Source organism: Polypterus senegalus, chromosome 14, assembly GCF_016835505.1.
Source record: "Polypterus senegalus isolate Bchr_013 chromosome 14, ASM1683550v1, whole genome shotgun sequence".
NCBI classification, from domain to species: Eukaryota; Metazoa; Chordata; class Cladistia; order Polypteriformes; family Polypteridae; genus Polypterus; species Polypterus senegalus.
In genome coordinates, this window is record NC_053167.1 from 6,472,070 (window position 1) to 6,491,735 (window position 19,666).

At 37.2% G+C, this 19,666-nt stretch overlaps 1 protein-coding gene across 1 annotated transcript in view; it reads left to right on the plus strand.

Moving 5' to 3' along the window:
* rbl1 (retinoblastoma-like 1 (p107)) overlaps positions 1-19,666 on the plus strand; it is a 52,946-nt gene that overhangs the window by 20,442 nt on the left and 12,838 nt on the right. The window contains exons 9-17 of the mRNA XM_039734897.1: positions 1,907-2,073; positions 6,066-6,178; positions 7,262-7,365; positions 7,469-7,606; positions 8,766-8,930; positions 13,340-13,475; positions 13,921-14,184; positions 15,196-15,419; positions 15,547-15,723. Of these exons, the coding sequence (XP_039590831.1) occupies positions 1,907-2,073; positions 6,066-6,178; positions 7,262-7,365; positions 7,469-7,606; positions 8,766-8,930; positions 13,340-13,475; positions 13,921-14,184; positions 15,196-15,419; positions 15,547-15,723 (1,488 nt within the window). The remainder of the gene's footprint in view (positions 1-1,906; positions 2,074-6,065; positions 6,179-7,261; positions 7,366-7,468; positions 7,607-8,765; positions 8,931-13,339; positions 13,476-13,920; positions 14,185-15,195; positions 15,420-15,546; positions 15,724-19,666) is intronic.

A 19,666-nucleotide genomic window follows, 5' to 3' on the forward strand; every position in this document is an offset into this window, starting at 1 on the left:
TTCGCAGTTAGAGCATAGAAAACCTGTTTACGACCTTCTAAATACGTTTTTTAACATTATTAAAGCCCTCTAGACATGAAATAACACCCTTTAGTCAAAAGTTTAAACTGTGCTCCATGACAAAACAGAAATGGCAGTTCTTTCTCACAATTAAAAGAATGCAAACATATCTTCCTCTTCAAAGGAGTGCACGTCAGGAGCAGAGAATGTCGGAGAGAGAAAAGTAAACTATCAAAAATCAATAGGGCTGTTGGGCTTTTAAGTGGAAGCACCGCGATAAAGCGGCCGCAATGAAGAGATCAATGTGAAGGTAGTCTTTCAGCATTTTTTAGAGGTGCGTCCGTATCTTCTAAGCAAACAGCCTCTGTGCAAACAGCCCCTCTGCTCGCACCCCCTCCGTCAGGAGCAGAGAATTTCAGAGAGAGTGAGAGAGATAGAGAAAAGCAAACAATCAAAAATCAATACGTGGTGTTAGAGCTTTTAAGTGTGCGAAGCACCGTGAGGGAAGCATATCGTATATCATTGAGGAGTTTTATTTAATACGTAATACGTGCTCTAATTGAGTATTTGAACTAATGCAGACTATTTGATAATGTACCTTTTCTTGATATGTGATACCCAGTCTTTTCCTTAATAAATGCCTCCATTAATTTATCTCTGATGCACATTAAGCTTAGTGGCCTATTATTGTTTGAATCTGCCGTCTTCATTTTATATTTTTTTATATCATACTCACTAAACAATTTAAGCATTATAGGACAAATAGTCTTTGGTCCAGGTGATTTCTTAAATGTAAGCCTATTTGCTTTTCGCAATTCTACTGCTACTATTTCAAAATCCCTGTATATATCAAAGTAGTTCCAGTTACTGTTGGGAGGATATTGACTTCATATGTGCAAACTGCACCAGGTTTTTAATGAGTGCAAGATTATTTTCTAAATTTTGATACAAGACTCTTGTCTCCTATGGATGAATATTGTGAAATGTGGAGTATTTATCTTGTGTTCATTAAAGAGTTTTTCTTTTGATGTCTTAACAACTTTAATTAAAAGATTTCTGCAATTACATTTTAATATTCATGATTAAGTGAGTGGCTTTACTGGTTAAAATTAGAATTACTGATATTGTCAATTAGATTTTAAAGAGGGTGTATTTTACATAACAAAGTACATTTATTTAATTCTGATACATTAAAGAGCTCTGTAATTCTTTCTTTACCTAATTAAGATGTAATGTGTTTACTGTTAGTGGATTTAGTTTAATAAGTAATAACTAAGCCTTTTAGTATATTTTCAGCTTGACTTTAAGTGATAGTAATGTGTAGATCTGTGCATTGATATTGTGTTACTTGTACTAGTCTGAAAGATTTATGTGAAATCTGGAAAATGTAGAACAGGTCTTGTGTAAGATTTCGGGTCTTAAGAGTAAAATTTCTGTCCTCAATATCCTCCACCAGAATCCAAGAAGAGCAGCTAAGAGATTCGGAAAGTGCCGATTATTTATAAGAATGTCGAGGTCCCATTCAGGTTCTTTTTTATCTGACAAATAGCTTGTCTTTTAAACTTGAATACTGTTTCCTAGTATGCATTTTTTTTGGTTATAGAATAATTAAGCTGCCTTGGTGCAAGATTGTTGATGTATTCTGGCTTTTGTTTCCTTTTGGTACTACTTCAGTTTATTTTTACTTCACAGTGAAAGTAAGGGTTGTGTCACTTTTCTCTTGGTACACCATTTCCTTTCCAAAGTGTGATCTTTAAAATTTGTATTATAGATAAACACTTTGCCTGCTGGGTTGCCTGCAGTCTATAGTGTATTATTGAAACAATATCATTTTGTTGTACTTTTTGTACAACAAGACATACAGTAAGAATTAGAATAAGTAATTGTTTTTATTTTTTTTATCCAGGCAAGATCTTTTACACCTTCAACTCCATTAACTGGGAGGCGGTACCTGAAAGAAAAAGAAGCCATAGTAACCCCTATTTCATCAGCCACACAGAGTGTCAGCCGCTTGCAGAGCATGGTTTTGGGACTCAAAAATGCTCCAAGCGACCAGCTGATGCAGATTTTCAGGTGAGGGTAACACTACAGTTTTATTTATTTATTTTTACTATTGATACTTTTATGTTCTTTGTTTGTACTATATGTTGCTTCATCTATGGAAGTCCAGTATACCTTATAAAGCAATCTCTTGGGGTACATATTTCTCAAATGATACACATAGTTAATTGTGTAGTCATGTAGAATGACGTATGTTTTTGAAATGTTATTACAACACATGGTATCATGAATTGCTGTCACATTCCAAAATAGCTGTCAGCACTTAGGTTTTTGCATGATGCTACAACTGAACACTGCTTTTATTTTTCTGCTCATGTTATAAAATTTTTCCAGAGATAATTGAATGTTTATAAACTTCTAACGGCATAACACCCCAGGGACTTTTGGGAGTATAATCTCCAAGTTTCAAAATCTCCGTAGTGAGTGTAAACATTTGTTTTGTGCTGCTCGTTGGCACTTCTGAGAGTGGAACTGCAGAATTATTTTTATAATCCGCTCAGTTTTAAAATGCTTTCCCACCCGTGAGCTTGTCACATTTGGCATTCACGCAAGTACAATAATGATATCTTTATATTTCTTTTACAAGAGTATAATTACATCACCTCATATCAGCAATCAGACATGTCTAAGTGCCAAATGTAATAAAGGTATCTAAATTGGTTTTCCTTTCAAAGCAGTACAGAGTAGATACTTGAACTAAGTTGATGGTAAACAAATTTCCCTATTAATCACTACCTGTGTCTGTGAAAGAAAGTCTTGTTTTTTGTTGAAAAGTAATTTTTTGCCAGAGGACTTGTTTAGCAAAAGATTTTTAGACACCTTACTGTATGTGAACAAAACACTGGTTGTACTGTATTGCCTGATGACTTAAGTACTTTGATTGTAGAAGGTGACCTAGGAAAAAAGGTTAATTCACATATGAATAAAAATTGTATTTTAAACTTTCAAATACCAATATTACATATTTATGCAAAACTTATAAACTGGACATGCATCCTGATTCCAAAATTAATAGTTGGACTTTAAGGCAGGCTTATGAATTAATTGGAAGACATGCTCATTACAAAGCGCCATGGAACAACAGTGTTTGGGAACCATTGTCAAAAAATTAAGCAGTGGGTTTTTGGGGAAAGATTATATATATATATATATATATATATATATATATATATATATATATATATATATATATATATATATATATATATATATATATATATATATATATATATATAAAAAAGTAAACACATGATTGCATTGCAGTTACCTATATTTTATATTTAAAAAAAAAAAAAGGTATTTAACTTGTGATTCGATGAATCAAACCACTGACAAAGCTGAGGAGAAATGAATAGACCGTGTCCTGTGCTGAGACAATTAAAATCTTGCAGTGCAATTAGGGGTGATTTCTTGATGTAATTTCTGTTTGGATGTGACACAGACACTGAAAACACAGTTTAATATATATAAATATAAATATGCATATATATATGCATTCAGACTAAATTACATCCAGATAGAAAATCAATGCTATTCCCAAGAATATAAACAGGGCAAAAGTTTGTAAAGCAGGATGTTATGCATAGTGTTTCACTCCACTGTTTTTTTTTTTAAACACATAAACCACATTTCTTAAAGTATTCAAAATTGGTAAGAAAGGTGCAGTAAAAAGTTATGGGGCACCTTTTATGTTAACTGATTTCAGACATGCTTAAATTTATGCAAATTTAAACAAAGAGAGAAATTCTACAACACAGGTACACATTTCTTTTTCTTCTTGATTTTATAGTTGTGGAAAATATGCTGAAGCATCATTCAACCTGCCAGTTGGCCTTTGCATTTGGTATTACATCTTGTTAATGGGGAAAAGTGAATTAAATTCAGAATGTTATTTTTCATAGTAAACAATTTTGTTTCTAAATGTGCCTAAACTTGGTATGAATTGTCGTTTAATAATGATCAACAATTATTTCCCTATTGTACACAGTAGCTTACTGACCTGTTCTACAAACACAGATCTGTGCAGTATTCATTAAATAATTAATCTGTGGAATGGGGAATTAAAGAGATCACTTGGCAGGAATTTTAAATTTATCAAGTAAAAGGGACAACAATATTTGTAGATGCTTTTCCTAACTGTATATTTGTATGTAGTCTTAATGTTTCATGAAATCAAGGCATCGAACAAATAAACCATGGCAAATAAATAAAACCAGTCAAGGAATCGTTAAGTGTATAAAATTCTATTCAGATTTTTGATTTGTCCCAGTAGCCACATTTTGCTGACATAACAGCCAAACTGTGGTAAATCTTTTGATTCAGAATTAAAGTCACCTACTCTGCCTCAAGCAAAGAACCCCAGACTATTGCACATCTTCCTCCATGTTGGACAGTTGGTGTCACACACTGAGGAACCATCCTCTCACCAGCCTGACTGTGTACAAACACCCTGCATGATGAACTGAAGATTTCATATTTTGATTCATTGGTCCATAAGAATTTCTTCCAGTTTGCATTAGTGTATGGGCCCTATTAAGGAATGGCTTTCTTACTTCCAGTTGCCCTGTCAAACCTGCAGCACAAATATATATTGACTATGTTTAAGCATTGGGTATTATAGTGGGCTTAATAGCTAAACATTTATTTACATTCCTTTTATTTTTCACAATATCACTCTGTTTATTTACAACAGATGCCTTTTAGCCAAATCTTATCAGGCTAGGGATGGCCTTTGTTTAGATTTTTCTTTAAAGATGAACAAATGCTTTGCCTTGACACCAGCACTGCTTTAAAGCAGGGTTGTCAGATTATTAAAATTTTTAACCATGCTCCATTTCTAAATGCCTCCTCATTAGTTTCATTTAACCGCATGCTTAAGCAAGTTGGCTCAGCAACAACCCGCGTGCTACCCTTGTTTACCTCTCTCGAGAGACAAAGCCACGACTGCCCACAAGTGTCAGTAGGCCAGTAGCTAGCATTCAGTGAACAATCCACGCTATAACTCTCTGTGAATTTTGCACGTGATTTTTGAGTTTTTTACATATTCATAATGGAATTTTCTACTGGTTACAGTAAATGTTTTTACTATATGGTACAGGAATGATCTTTTGATTTAGCTCCTCAACCGTGTTTACATGCTATATTCATAAAGGGCAGATATCTGACTAAACCTTAAACCGATTTTGTTCCGTATTTTCATGTTATTTTATGCTGCTTACTAGATTAAATTGGCAGCAGAAACAAGGCATATATAAAATACATGCTACAGCCATGCATTTGCACTTGCAGTGGTGTTCATAAATGTCCAAGTGTAAAATTACCTTTAAAAAGACTGAGGATGGGAGTAGATACAACATCAGTGTGTTTTTAACCTGTGGCTTCTTACAGTATATTAAGCTGTGGTTCTTTCTGCATACTTTTATCTTAAATGGCTGAGCAGCCTCTGCTAAAAGTCAAAATGAACAGCAAGAATAACAGAGTCTAAAACAGAATGGCTTTCTCTAGAGATTAGTTTAATTTATTTAAGTACTTGAAACGCAGAAATTTATTTATAATGAATAATCATTCAGTTCAAGCAAACTAGGCAAACCACAATATGACAAAGTGATAGATCTGCCACACCTTGTATTAAAACATGTAGAGAAGCAAGTCAGCATTGTTTTTACTATAGGTATTTTAAACTTTGCGGTTTATTTTATTTTACCTTTTCCATGCTAGTAAGATTCTTGTGTCATTAATGTATTCTTCACTAATGTGAAATACTAATTTCAAAATCCACAGTATTTTGCATATTATGTCATGTGCACCTCTACTTTTAAAAATGCTAGCTACAGAAGACATATTTAGTTATAGTTTTGTTTTGCTGACATTGAAGAAATAATTAAATACAGAATATGACTTAGTTTAGTATAACAAAGTACATTTGAATAAACAACTGAAAAAATGTCAGTGTTACAACTCATGTAATGCTAGGCTTTTCAGTGTATTGCTTTTTTTGCTTACAGATCTTGCTCTCGAGATCCCACTGAAGCCATCTTGAAGCGAGTGAAGGATTTGGGGGAGAGATTTCGGCATCACTACACAAAAGACACAGAGGAGCATCCCGGATCTCACATGGGTGAGGCGTCTTAAGTCTGTGAGGTGGTTTTCCTATGTTTGCTTGACCATTAAATGTTGAATAGCCCCTAATCATGTCTGTGTTTTGGTTGCCAGATCTCCAGTGTAAATACAATAAAGTTTGGAGCTCACCAAATGGCTGTTTAGAATTTACCTTTTAATGAAATGTTTTCATCTAAAACCTAATGGTTACAAGGACACGTTTCTACTGGCATATTTAATATCAAATTCCAGTCAATAGTACAATGCACCCCTGGCATGCATACTGCTGCCATAAGTTGTCTACAAACAGTCAATTATCCATTCTTGCATCCCACATTACACCACCCCATTGGCTGCACCACAAGTTAATGGCAATTATTTACCTCGTTTCTCCCTCCAGTATGTATTGGCAGTTTTTAACTTACTTCACAATGCATGTTACCATGACTCATCTCTGTGCTTATTTAAAAGTAGTCATAATCAGTGACTTCAAATGGAACCAGTCACTAAATAGCAATTATTATGTAATGCTTACTGAATATAAAAGCAATGTAGAGTGGTACATTTACTGCCATCCAATGAACTATATGAGCAATATGTTCTAAGAACTAGATGGTCATTGTCTACAGTGAAAACAATAATGTTAATTAAGAGCAAATTTGCTTGTTTGGGAAGATGTGGCTCAAAAGCCTTTGTGGACATGAAGAAACACAGAGATGGACACATAGTAGGTGCAATGGGACACCCCAAATTTTATTTATGCCCCTTACTACCGGTGGTTTGAAATTTTTCTAAAATAACTAATTAATTACTCAGATGTTTGTTTTAACTTCCCTTGAATGTGCCTTTTTTAGCCATAGATAAGCATAGCCCTGCATCTGACATTTTATTTCCATCTTGACATGCATTCTTACGAAGGTGTGACTAACAAGTAAGAAGCCAATAAAACGGTTTATTTTACATTTTTCCATGCTAGTAAGATTCTTGTTTCATGAATGTATTCTTCGCTAATATGAAATATTGATTTCAAAATCCACTGTATTTTGAATATTATGTCGTGTGGCTCTACTTCCTGATATTCTTCCTTTTCTATGTCTTGTAGATTTTGCTGATAGCAGATTAAAGTTGGCGGAAATATTATATTTTAAAATACTTGAAAATGTTATGGTTCAAGAGATTAAGCGACTTCATGGCAAAGACATGGCAGTGAGTGACCGACATCATGTGTTTATTACTTACTCCAAAGTTTTACCAGTTTGACATGTAAAATCTTAAACTGATTTTTTTTTTTTTTTAAACTACCTTTTAGGTACTTTTGGAACAAGATATCTTTCACACCTCCCTGGTGGCTTGCTGCCTTGAAGTGGTGTTGTTTGCCTACAGCTCTCAGCGAACCTTTCCTTGGGTTATTGACATCTTCAACATTCAGCCTTTTTACTTCTATAAGGTTTGATTTTTTTTTTTTTATCTTGAGTTTTGTTGTATCTCATTATGTAAATGAATTTGAAGTCTGCATGCCAGCCTTGTAATCCAATTTATTTTTGACAAAAAAAAATAAGTACAATATGATTTTACCTTGATGGTAAATCAAGATCATCTTTTTTTTTTTTTTTTTACTTTATAGTTATAAGTCTGCAAAGACTCTAAAGTCATGCTATCCCTTCTTGTCAACTGAAAGTTTTTTTTATTAAGTTACACCTTAGATAAGTTGTTACATGTAAGTTGCCATATTTTTTTCACACTTTGACATTTGATGGAAAAATTAATCTTTTTTTTTTGATGTCCCAATTGCTGAACTTGAAATTCCTTTTTTGTATTATATTGCTACGTATTGTGACTTTGACATACAAAACTCCATGTTGTCCACTTAATCTTGCAGTAAAATACAATGAATGCTTTACTCTAAACATACACACAGGACCTCAATAAATACTTTTCTAATAAAATCTCTTCTTCATACGTTTCTTTCCTCATGCAGTTGGAAAGGATATTTTTATCATAGACACCAGCACTGAGTACTTAGTATTAGCCTGTAAAAAGAATCAGTATGGTTGAGATTTTGGTTTTCAACAGAAAATTACTTTTGTCTCTGTTTGTTTATTATATGTTTCAGTGAAAAATATTAATTTACTGTTAAAGAAAGTCTTCCATAGTTGTATTGTTTTCTGCATATTGATTTGGCAAAATTTTACACCGGATACCCTTCCTGATGTAAACCTCCCCATTTACTCGGGCTTGGGACTGGCTCAAAGAAATACACTGGTTTGTGCATCCACTGTGGCTGTGTTGCGAAAGGCTGCATTTGTGTTTTGCCTCAGTGGGGAAACATAATTTAAAACATCTTCAGTACCACTTGTGTGCAATGGACAAAATTGGGCCAGACTTTCTCTTATATAACATTTTGTTACATTTAAAGGTTAAAAAAAAAAAAACCTACACTGATACATTTTGTTCATAGTTATGTACAAGGCTCCTTACTATCTTGGTACTCCTTCATGGCCACTATTCAAGTTGATTCTTGATTTCTTGTTCTTGTTAATTACGTGGAAAGAAAGCACAGCATTTATAGCTCTGCAGTCTTTGAATATTTGTATTGTTCTTTACAGGTTATAGAAATATTAATTCGTTCAGAAGAAGGACTGTCCAGAGATATGGTTAAACATCTAAACAGCATTGAGGAGCAGGTCTTGGAGAGTCGGGCTTGGACCAGTGACTCTGTGCTATGGGATATCTTGAAAGCTGCACAGGAAAAGGTTCCCACTTGTGAGGAGGTATTTTTGTGTTTCCTGTTCTCTGTTTGTTAAAGGCTGATTTTAAATTTTTATTAAAGCCTCTCTTTATGCAATAATATAAACCCATTTATATCCATCCAACAGCTATGTTCTGTGTTTTTGCATCCATGGTCATCCACTTATGGTATTTCTGGACCTAATCGCATACGGTATGGACTGAGAACAAGCAGAACAATAAGAGAGGCAGACAAAAGAGGTGCTAATGCAAAAAATAAGTGTATTGTGCAGTAAATCATTTAAAAGCCATTTCAAGTGCTACAATTCAATAAATAAGTACAATAATAGATTAATGTTATTAAAATGACAGTGTCCTTTCAAAACACCAGCTGTCAAAAATGTAAAACAAAAAAGAACTTTCTAAAAAAAAAAAATCTTTAAGAGCTCCAGTCAAATTGTCCACCCCTATCACTAACCTTTTCATCTCTCTACATTCAATAACAATTCAGAGAGCGCAAATGTAATTTTTTTTTTTTCTTTCACCACAGCACCCATGCTCCTTCACTAAATTTACTACCTCAAGTATGCACTTAACTTTTTAAAAAGTTTCTCACTTGACTGAACTCCAGCATCCCTGTCACATGCAAATGCATGCGATAAATTATGGCATTTTCTCACAAATGCGTCCTCCATTTAATCGCTGCACGGTGCCCCTATATACACCACACAAACCAACCTAAATAATCACTAAGCAAACAAATACAGTAATGCAACCCGAATTTTGGTGTAAGTCGAAACACACCCTAGCCTAAGTCACTTACCTGTTTTAACACATTTGCAAAATCATAATCTAGAACATAAAAACACAACTAAGCAACAGAAAAAGGAAAAGGACATAAATATACTGTATTGTACACTGTACTGTAGTAACAGAAAAAAATGACAAAAAATGAGTGTAAAAAATTCCTTATCTTTATTCCTTCTGATCTCTTTACAATGTCTAATTTCACTTCCATTGTGATGGCTTTCCTCTTCTTCGAAGCACTACCAGACTCTGACTTTCGTTTAGGAGCCATGATAAGGGCCACAAAGCCGCATAAACAGAACACTTTCTCCACGCGCAACTAAACTAGTTTGCCAACTCCCTTGCTCATACACTCTGTTACTGCGTATTCTTCCGCTGCGCGCAACCAAACTAGTTCACCCACGTAGTCTGTAAGTATGGCACTAATGGCGTAAGCCAAAACACTCATGTCTCAATTTTTTTTTTTTTTTTTTTAATGGGAGTAAGCGTTGTATGTCAAAATGTTGTAACCCGAAGACTCCCTGTAGTCTGCCTGCTGCCCCCACCTAAAGACAGTAACCCAGAAAAGAGTGTCATTGTGTAGCTGTACTCCAACTATCAGTCACCCACGAATGTCACCACCAGCCAATAAAGCTGATAGTAAAACTTGGGGGGGTGTAGAACATGGACAGTCCTTTGGGTGACACATCCCATAAAGGCGTATTCAGCATTAACATTTGCAGTGCACCATCTATTGGAATATATTTAGTGGTGCATGTAGTAATCTGACAGATGACACCTTACAAACACTAGCACACAGTTGAGAATACTACACCAAACACTGTATACATGAAGCAACACATGACAAACACTGGGGAATGGGCATGGTGAAGATGACTCCCTTGAGTGAGTGTGTCATGAGTGATTTAATAGGCCTTGTGAGCTGCATTTACACTCTTCAAATAGACAACACTTTTGCACTTAGGTTTAAGCACTAGACCGACAGTGCATAATTTATTATAACCTGAACCTGCTATTCAAGTTGTGCATATGTCACTCTGACATCAACATTTAAAACTAGTATACTCCATTGTGGTGCTAATTCTTCAAGCAAAGCTAGCAGTAAAGATCTCTGGCATACATTGTAGTTCTAAAATATTTAAAGAAGACTGGTAATAACGAGTGCTGAATGGAAAGTGGTAAGTGATTAGCGGTACTCACACGTTCATGTGCATTTACTGAGAGCCTTAACGAGTGGTGAAGCAATGGAGGAAAATGAGTTTGGTTACAGTCTTGATCCTAACCTTAAATCTAAATGTTAGGACAAACGAGAGTGTATTTCATGCAACCCAAAGGAAACAGCAGGAACTTGGCAAGTTCTTGCTTGATTTGCACAGTTGCTTGTATTGATATCTTCATTTTTCAAATATTTTACAATAATAAACCATGAGCAGTGCTGGCAGGTAAAATTAAAAACAAAAAATGACAAGAATGTTTGTTGTATGTATGAGCACAGAAATGTCTACATCTGTAATTGTAATGTCAATTTTGTCAAAACAGAAAGACCCACGGTGGTTAAACAGATCTGTCATGGAAACTGTAATATTAGTGCTTCTTATATTTTGAAGAAACCCCATACACATTACACAGAAGCTCAAATAGGTAATGGGGCCTTTTTAGAAAGATACTTAATTTGTCCCAATTCATAGGTCAGAAAGAAGCTGTGGGATAACAGTTTGTTTCTCAAACAATAGCATTCAATAGTAATGGTGCACTTAGTCGTACTTTTTTTCTTTTGTTTTGTGTGTACGTATGTATGTGAAAACATTTATTATTTTGGATGGAGTAGACTGAAACATCTCATCATAGGGTTATTCCTTTAGTCACACATGTGAAAAGAGTATATCCAAAAAAATAAAAACAAACATTTATGCATCAGCAAATGAAACATCTTTTTTTTCCAGAAATTCATAGAATATTAGGCAAATCTAAAGTTGCTTTTACATTGGGTTTATAGCATAGTTACAATGTCGGGCCTCTGCCTTTCCTGGGTTCTGGCAAAATCTGTGTATCTTTACTAGCATGTCATTTCTCATCTATTTGAAACAGACTTCTATTTAAGTTCTTCCTTATACATTTTTAGCTAGGGTTTGATTTTTTGCATGCAGTTTCTAAATAATGTATAATCACATTTTACTCCTACTCCTCTACACTACAACATCACATTTAAACCCAGCTGCATTTAACTTAATTTATTTCATTTTTAAAACAAACTGCAATAAGGTCATTTAATTTATTACCTGTTTTTTATTTATATTTTATTTTGTAAAGTTACATTTTATAATTTCCTTTCTTAGTGATTCATTTCTTACAATAGCACAATTCAAACTAAACACAACAATAACTATCATAGTATAAGAGTAACAAATACAGTGCACATGGGCGGGTGTCCTTGCCGGGACAGGGCAAAATTTCTTGCCTGGATGGGAGGACAGCCCAGCAAAGGCACAAAAAACTAAAAGAAGATTATCCTTCCTTAATTAGGAGACAAGCAGAAGATGGCAGTGTGACAGTAGGTACATAGGCATCACAACTGGGTTTGACCAAGCAGTAATACCCAGCCGGGAGGCCAGTGTAGTGGAAGGTTAGGGTGTGACAACCTGGCAGGATTACATGCTCGCCCAACACGCTAGGTGGTAGCCTCCCAGGGCAACGATACCTGTATGGAACCCCTGCAAGGACACTGAGAACTGTAGTCCCGTAGGACAGCCTTATTGTGTTTCCAGGGTGCTGCCAGGGAGGCTGCAGGGATTTATCCTCCCCACTTTTTGGGGACTTCCAATTGACCCAGAGTTATACTTCCATCAGGCTATGCCCCAGCACTTGAAGTACTCCTGGGTCCAAGATAAGAGACAGCTCAACCTCATCCAATTGAGTCCAAGTCTGGTGAAAGAGAACCAAGCTTGCCTGGAGGAGTGGAAGGAGAGAAACGGAGAGGAAGAGTTGTAATGTGCATCAAAGATGTACAGTACCTATTTGAAATCTTTGTAGAATGTATTTGAATACAAAAATCATTTGTTTACATTCGGGACTTGTATCTGTGAGGTTGTGTTTATTTAACAATGTTTTAGCAAACATGCGTGTGTTTGGGATTGTGAGTGTATGATTAGATACCTGACATTTGTATTATGCTACACAAGTAATTTGAGATTATTTTCATGGATGTTTTCATACGGTTTGCCACTGTTCAAGCTGGGTATACATTCAAGCCCTTTGTATCACACATTATCTCCATTATCTGTGAAAACACAAGAATAGTTTTTTTTCTTCTTTCACTACAAGCATTTCAAAGTGAGTAAACACATACAAATAATATTTTCTGGGTAGATTAACAGACACAAATACCTTTGAAGTGAGGTATTCTTTTAATACTCGCACTACATTGATGGCCTAAACTGGATAGAAAAATTAGGCACCTTTGAAAATTTGTTGGGCAAATATCTGTACCAATTCTCACAGTACTATATAGTTTTAACTTCTATAAATGACAGTTTGGTTATTGATTTATGATTAAAAGAGACTTTTTAAAATCCTTTCTGCTCAAACTTTAAATACAGTATGTGTCACATTGCAGTTTTAGTGAATAACATGCATTTTCTGGAATCAGGTTACCTTTGCCAGTAATTTTGAATCTGGCAAATGTGGTGGAGGACCAACGTATATTTCCATGGCTGGTCTATCTCCTATTATTCATCCTCGTCTGAAGGAAGTGAGAACAGACATAAGTGGGAACATTAGGAGAGGTAAGTTAAAATGAGGTTTTTAATTTGTATATTCTTGTGAAGAGCAAGGTTTTTCTCAAGTTTTTACACTAACTTTTTTTCTTTTTATCGTTTTTGCTATTAGGATAATACTGAAATGTGATGTGAGTAATTTTACCCATATTGGGAAAGGGTGCACATTCTTCATCCTTATCACATTCACTTAATGTTTTTTTCACCTTATTTATAATAAGATGTGTTTAACTAGTGCAGCTATGTATAAAATGCTATGTAATGTAGATGTAAATTGATACACTCACCTTGGTGGTGATCTTGATACTCAAAATGATTTGTCAGAATATGCTAAAACTTATCTCTTCATTTAAGGAAAGTTTAAATATTTGTATCTAAATATTTATTACCATTACTCAAGGCATTTTATGTAAATTATGCTTTATTTACTCTCTTGACTCGTCATTTGCAACAGATGTTCCACCTTCGCCAATATCAGTACATGATCGGTACAGCTCACCAACTGCTGGGAGTGCTAAAAGGCGATTATTTGGAGAAGACCTTCCCACGGAATCTGAAATTAATAAGATATCATTTTCACAATGCTCTGCGCTGAAGCTGGGCCCAGTCTCTGACCTTCAAGATAATCCCTCCTCATCCCCTGTGCATGCATTAGTCGCTGTTACAGCAGCTACAGTAACAACTACAGATGGACAGATGCTTACAATACCGGTGCAAGGTAACTTTTTTTCTTGTTCTATCAAGATCATATATAGCATGTAGTTATTACAATCGTTAACGGTCTACATTCCTAAACCAGTATATAGAAAATCCAGTAAAGTTTCAAATGCTCCAAACTTCACACCAGTAAACAGATCTTATCAGGTGAGTTAAGAAAACAACAGAGCACAAGCTGAAAATAAAATATGTATGGCATTCCTTTAAGTAATAGAAGTCTGGCATACTGCTTATAAAGACAATGAGGTAAAGCCATTACATATTTTGTCCATCAAGGAATGCTAGCTCCTTGGATGGACCTGGTGTAATGCTACAAATCACACTGTAGAAAGGTTGTTAAGCTTACAGTACCTTGTCAAAGCCACAAAGGCCCGCAAACAGTCTCTTTCAGGTAACTAAAGGTAAAAGTCAACAGAGGTAAAAACAGCAGTTGACTTAGATAATCCTTTATTTCCTGTTAATCTTTTCTAGATGTTTTGGAGGTGGATTGTTATATAGGGCTTGAAATTCAAGTAAGCAGATATGGTGCTCCAGCATTTTTCAGTGAGACACGTTGTGGTAACACGTTTTACAACTTTAGGGTGATGGTATTTTTATACAGTAAACTAATTGATGTCTAACTACGGGTTTTGACACTGCTTTCCGAGAAGTCTCTGTAGTGAAAAAATGTTCTTCACATTAAGTCGCTTCCTGTTTGAAAAAGTAGCATTGTTATGTATGCTTATACACTCCCCAAAATACAATCGGAATTGTTGTTGGGCCTTTTATTTCCCTTTCTGTCCTACTGTGGTTTTGACAGTACATTTTTTATAAAGCACCTTTTTTGGAATCTCATTTTAACTGCTGTTTAGTATTCAGAATCGTTCATATTCATTGATGCTTTCACTGATTGATCCTAGAGGTCAGAATACCCCTCTGAATAAAGCTCCACGGGAATGGCATAAAAGTATTGTGTAGTGCTACTTTTTGAAGTGAAACTTCCTTAAAGCCATTAATGTTTTATTTTTGCCAGGTGTGCCAAATAAATCTGGATTGATCACATTTAGAAGTTTACCACTTTGTTCCACTAATGAGCAGGCTGAAGCATTGCAAAAAATTTCAGCTGGGACAGCACTTAGTGCACAAATGCTGGTTAACGCTTCCCCAAAAAAGTCCTTCGATAATGCTGGTCAAGAGTCGAACCAACCTACTGGCAAGCCAAAGAAGACTGGCTCTTTGGCATTATTCTTTAGAAAGGTCAGACACTCATTTTTACTGTCTGTTAGATTTCAACGATGTGATTTGGTTGAATAACTTTAAGTAGCTTTAGAATAGATTGTTTCTTTTTAATATCTGCAAACTTTCTTCATATTCCTTAACTTAGGTATACCATTTGGTCAGTGTAAGACTACGGGATCTATGTTTAAAACTGGATATCTCTTCAGATCTAAGGAGGAGAATTTGGACTTGCTTTGAACACTCCGTGGTTCACTGTAGTGATCTAATGAAAGACAGGCATTTAGACCAGATGTTACTCTGTGCTGTTTACATAATGGCAAAGGTGAGTAGGTGATACAACTTTTGAAAACTTTTTTTTTTTGGCTCCCACCCCACCCCCAATAGAGCAGGTTAAACAGTAAATCTTAAATTCAAATGTGTTCTTGACAACTGTTTTCATATAGGGTCCTGTAACATTTTATAGAGTGAGTTGTTACTATTAATGTACTGTGCAAAACTATTAAGCCACTATAATATGACATCAACTTTAGAGCACTGTGGCCTCATGGTACCCTAGCCCACCAGGTAGCCTAAACATTTTGCTTCCCTTAATCCAAAGAAACATTTAATTCGAAATCCGGCTTTACCTAGCACCCATAATACAGGTTGGACCTGCTGTAAGTGTTCCTCCCATGTGCTAGAATAAATGATCATGTCATTCAAGTAGGCAGCACTATTTGAGTTATGGGGACGGAGCACTCTATCCACCAGATGCTGGAAGGTTGTGGAAGGTCCTCCATGTATCCCTAATGGAAGGACAATTTTACTGCTATTGACCTCTAGGGGTGCCAAAACGCAGTCTTAGCCTTTGCAGAGTCCATTAAAGGATCCTGCCAGCACCGCTTTGTCATGTTAAGTGTGGTCAAATATTCAGCCGACCCTAGCCTCTCATGGAAGTCATCCACTCGTAGCATCAGATAGGTACTGAATTGGGAGACTTGATTAAGTCGACAAAATTTGTTGCAAAATCTCCAACTACCGTCCGGAGTAGCAACCAAGACAGTAGGACTGGACCAGGGACTATGAATTTCATCTGTCATATCTAGTTGCAGCATGCGCTTGATCTCAAGTTCCACTTTGGCTATTTTTGCCTCTGGCATTCTCGAGCTGTAACCCTTGGTTCTGTCACAATATCGTGCATAATCAGAGGGGTCCTACCAGGTTTTTCACTCTATCTCCGGGACAGACAGGATAACTGATTTGAGCCCCCTTCGTTGTTTGGAGCTCAAATCTGGTCCGAAGTTAAGGTAATTTTTACAAGCAAAGAATTAGCTGTGCTGGCTGGAGGGAGGGATTGGGCTCCCTGTCCTCCATGGTTTCAGCAGGTTCACATGATAAACCTGCTCATTCTGTCGACTGTTGGACTTTTTTTACCAGCTAGTCTACGAGCCCTTTCCTCTCCTTAACTTCATAAGGGCCTTGCCAATTGTCCATACCTCACAATCCAAATTACTGGCCAAGGACCATGACCCAATCCCCGGGTAGAATTCCCGCAGAGACGTGCCTCAATTGCATGTGACCATGTGAGATTTTAGAATGGGACAGATTCTTCCGAATATATTGCGTAATTGCACAATATATTCCAATATATTTGTAGAGGGTAATGCCTGTTCCTCACAACCCTCTTTTGGAATATCTAATATGCCCCATGTTTGTCGTCCATATAATTCAAAGGGTGAGAAACTTTTGGAGGCTTGTGGGACTTCCTCATAGGCAAAAAGGATGAGGGGGAGGAGCTGATCCCAGTTCCTCCCGTCCTCACTGACCACCTTGCAAAGCATTTGTTTGAGAGTCTGATTAAACCTCTCCACTAGGCCATTGGTTTGAGGATGATATACCGCGCAGACTTTATCCTAAGTAACTTAGCTGTTTCCTTGAACGTCTCAGAGGTAAAAGGTGTCCTTTGGTTCCAGTCAGGACTTCTTTAGGGATGCTGACTCACGCAAAAACCCCTACCAATTCCCATGCAATGGCTTTAGAAGTGGCTCTGTGCAAAGGAACAGCTTCAGGTTATCAGGTAGCATAATCTACTAGGACTTAAGATATATTTGTGTTCTTTAGCTGAGGGCTCCAGGGGTTCTACTAGGTTGACCCCGATTCTGTCAAGTGGGACATTTAAGCGAGGCAAGTGAGAACTAGCGGAGCACAGTTCCACCTAAGATTTTGACGCAGTTGACTCTCTGAACAGGATGTGTAAAAGCAACGATCCTCCTGTTTAACTCCCAGCCAATAAAATCGGAGCTTAATTCACTCAAGTCTTTTCAGTGCCCAAATGGCCTCCTAGAAGGTGGGTGTGTGCTAATTCGCAGACCTGACGCCAGAAGGTCTGCAGAACTAAGTTCAACTTCCACACCTCACCCTCCTGCTCTGCTACCCAATATAAAAGGTCATTTTCTAGACAAAGTGAGGGCCCTGAGACATGGGATGATGTGTGCATTGGCCATTAACCAGAACTACTGCATTATTTGCAAATTTAAAGGGAATCCTCATTCCATTATTCCCTTTTAAAAGAACCCAGTGTTTCTCGGATCTGAAAATGTAACCAGGAGAGAGGATCTGGAGCAACCTCAAGGGAAGTGGTTTCATCCCACACCGCCGCTGTGACTGACGATGTTTTGGCGGGCAACAGTGTGGTGTCTACCACGTCATACTGAGTGGTCGTATCCTCTCTCTCTCAGCCGGCTGTTTACACGGTATCAAGGCAGCTGGAGATGTACTTTCTCCGCTCATAACTAGGCCAAAAATAGGTTTAGGAGTGGAAGATGTTGAACTGCTTTTACTTTTAGACCAGTCTCGTCCCAGAATCACCAGGAATATTGGGTTAAACTTTTTAGCGGTCCTTCGTAATCGATGAAACATGAGGCTGACCTTTACCAGCGGGTTTCTCGGTGGATACAGGTTAAACTTGTCTTAAGTTTTAGCCACTATCATGGTAGCACATATCGGCGAGCCACATTGGAGATGTTGCTGCCAGAGTCAAACAAGGCTGTGGTTTTCTGTCCATTAACGATTACCACTCGTGTATTTGAAAGCGTCGGGGGATTCGTGTGTCCACAACACCCTTTCTCCTCCACCTGTCTGCATTCCCCTTTTTTACCGAGCAGAGAGCGCACCCCTGAATCTGGGGACTTCGGCGGTTGCTCCGAATGGTTGGGCATGTAACTTGGGAAGTGTTCCGTCCAGGTTTGACTAAGGGACACCTTTGCCCTCCCAGATTGTGAAGCCATACTAAGCTCTTCAATGATTGTGATTAGGATTCATCATATTTTTAAACGGTTGTCCCCAGACCTTCTGGTTGATGTACTCCGGGGGGCCCTTTAATAAAAATTACAGCCGATTTGCTCTACTATTTCACAGGCATTGTTCTCATCTGGTGCTCTTAGTCCACACAGAAAAGCCCTGTGAGTGGGTTGGCCTCTCTGGGTCAAATTTTCACTGCCATAACTTTACCTGCTGGTCTGGGGCACCCCCACGTTTAGTAATGGTCTCTGCCTTTGTGAGAAAGGCGGCTCTCCTCCAAGAAAGGATAATAAGCCCCTTGAGTCTCCTCTAATCTGGACCAGCCCAATCCTGTTGGCCCATCCCGCACACTCCCTGTGGTATCTATTTTGCCCAGTTATGTGTACAGGGGATGGAGCTTGCACCTGGTCTTTCCAAATTGCGGGACACCCCTCCCACTCAGAAACTTGGGTATGGTACTTTCCCACCTGGATATTAACAGATATTGGATCTTCTGGAATGTGTTTCAGGTCCTGCTTCTGGTACATCTTGGAGCTATTCATTTTGCTGACTACGCCAGTTGTCAAATAAACGGACAAATACCACAAAAAAGGTTTGGGGCAGCCACCTGCATACTTAAAATCAGGTTGCGAAGTAGGCAATTAAATGTGAGTTAAATACAGAATCGAGTCCAAAACAGAACTAATGAGATAAAACAAAATGGTGGTTTTATGGTGTAGGAAGTGGGGTCAGCAGAGTCAAAACCAGAAGCGACGTCCTAGGTGTCCAGGGCCGGAAGTGGCATCATCTGGGCCAGGTGGGATTTCCTGTAACTAGTCTGCAAGGAAAGAGAGAGAGGGTTAGTGCACTCCACCACCCCTTGGTCTGGTGTGGAATTACCCTCATTTGAGCCCTTGCACACATGTGTGACACCGGTTAGTTGCTTTCTCAAAGAGAGCAACAAATTACATAGTAAATACATATGCTACTGGTCAAAAGTTTTAGAA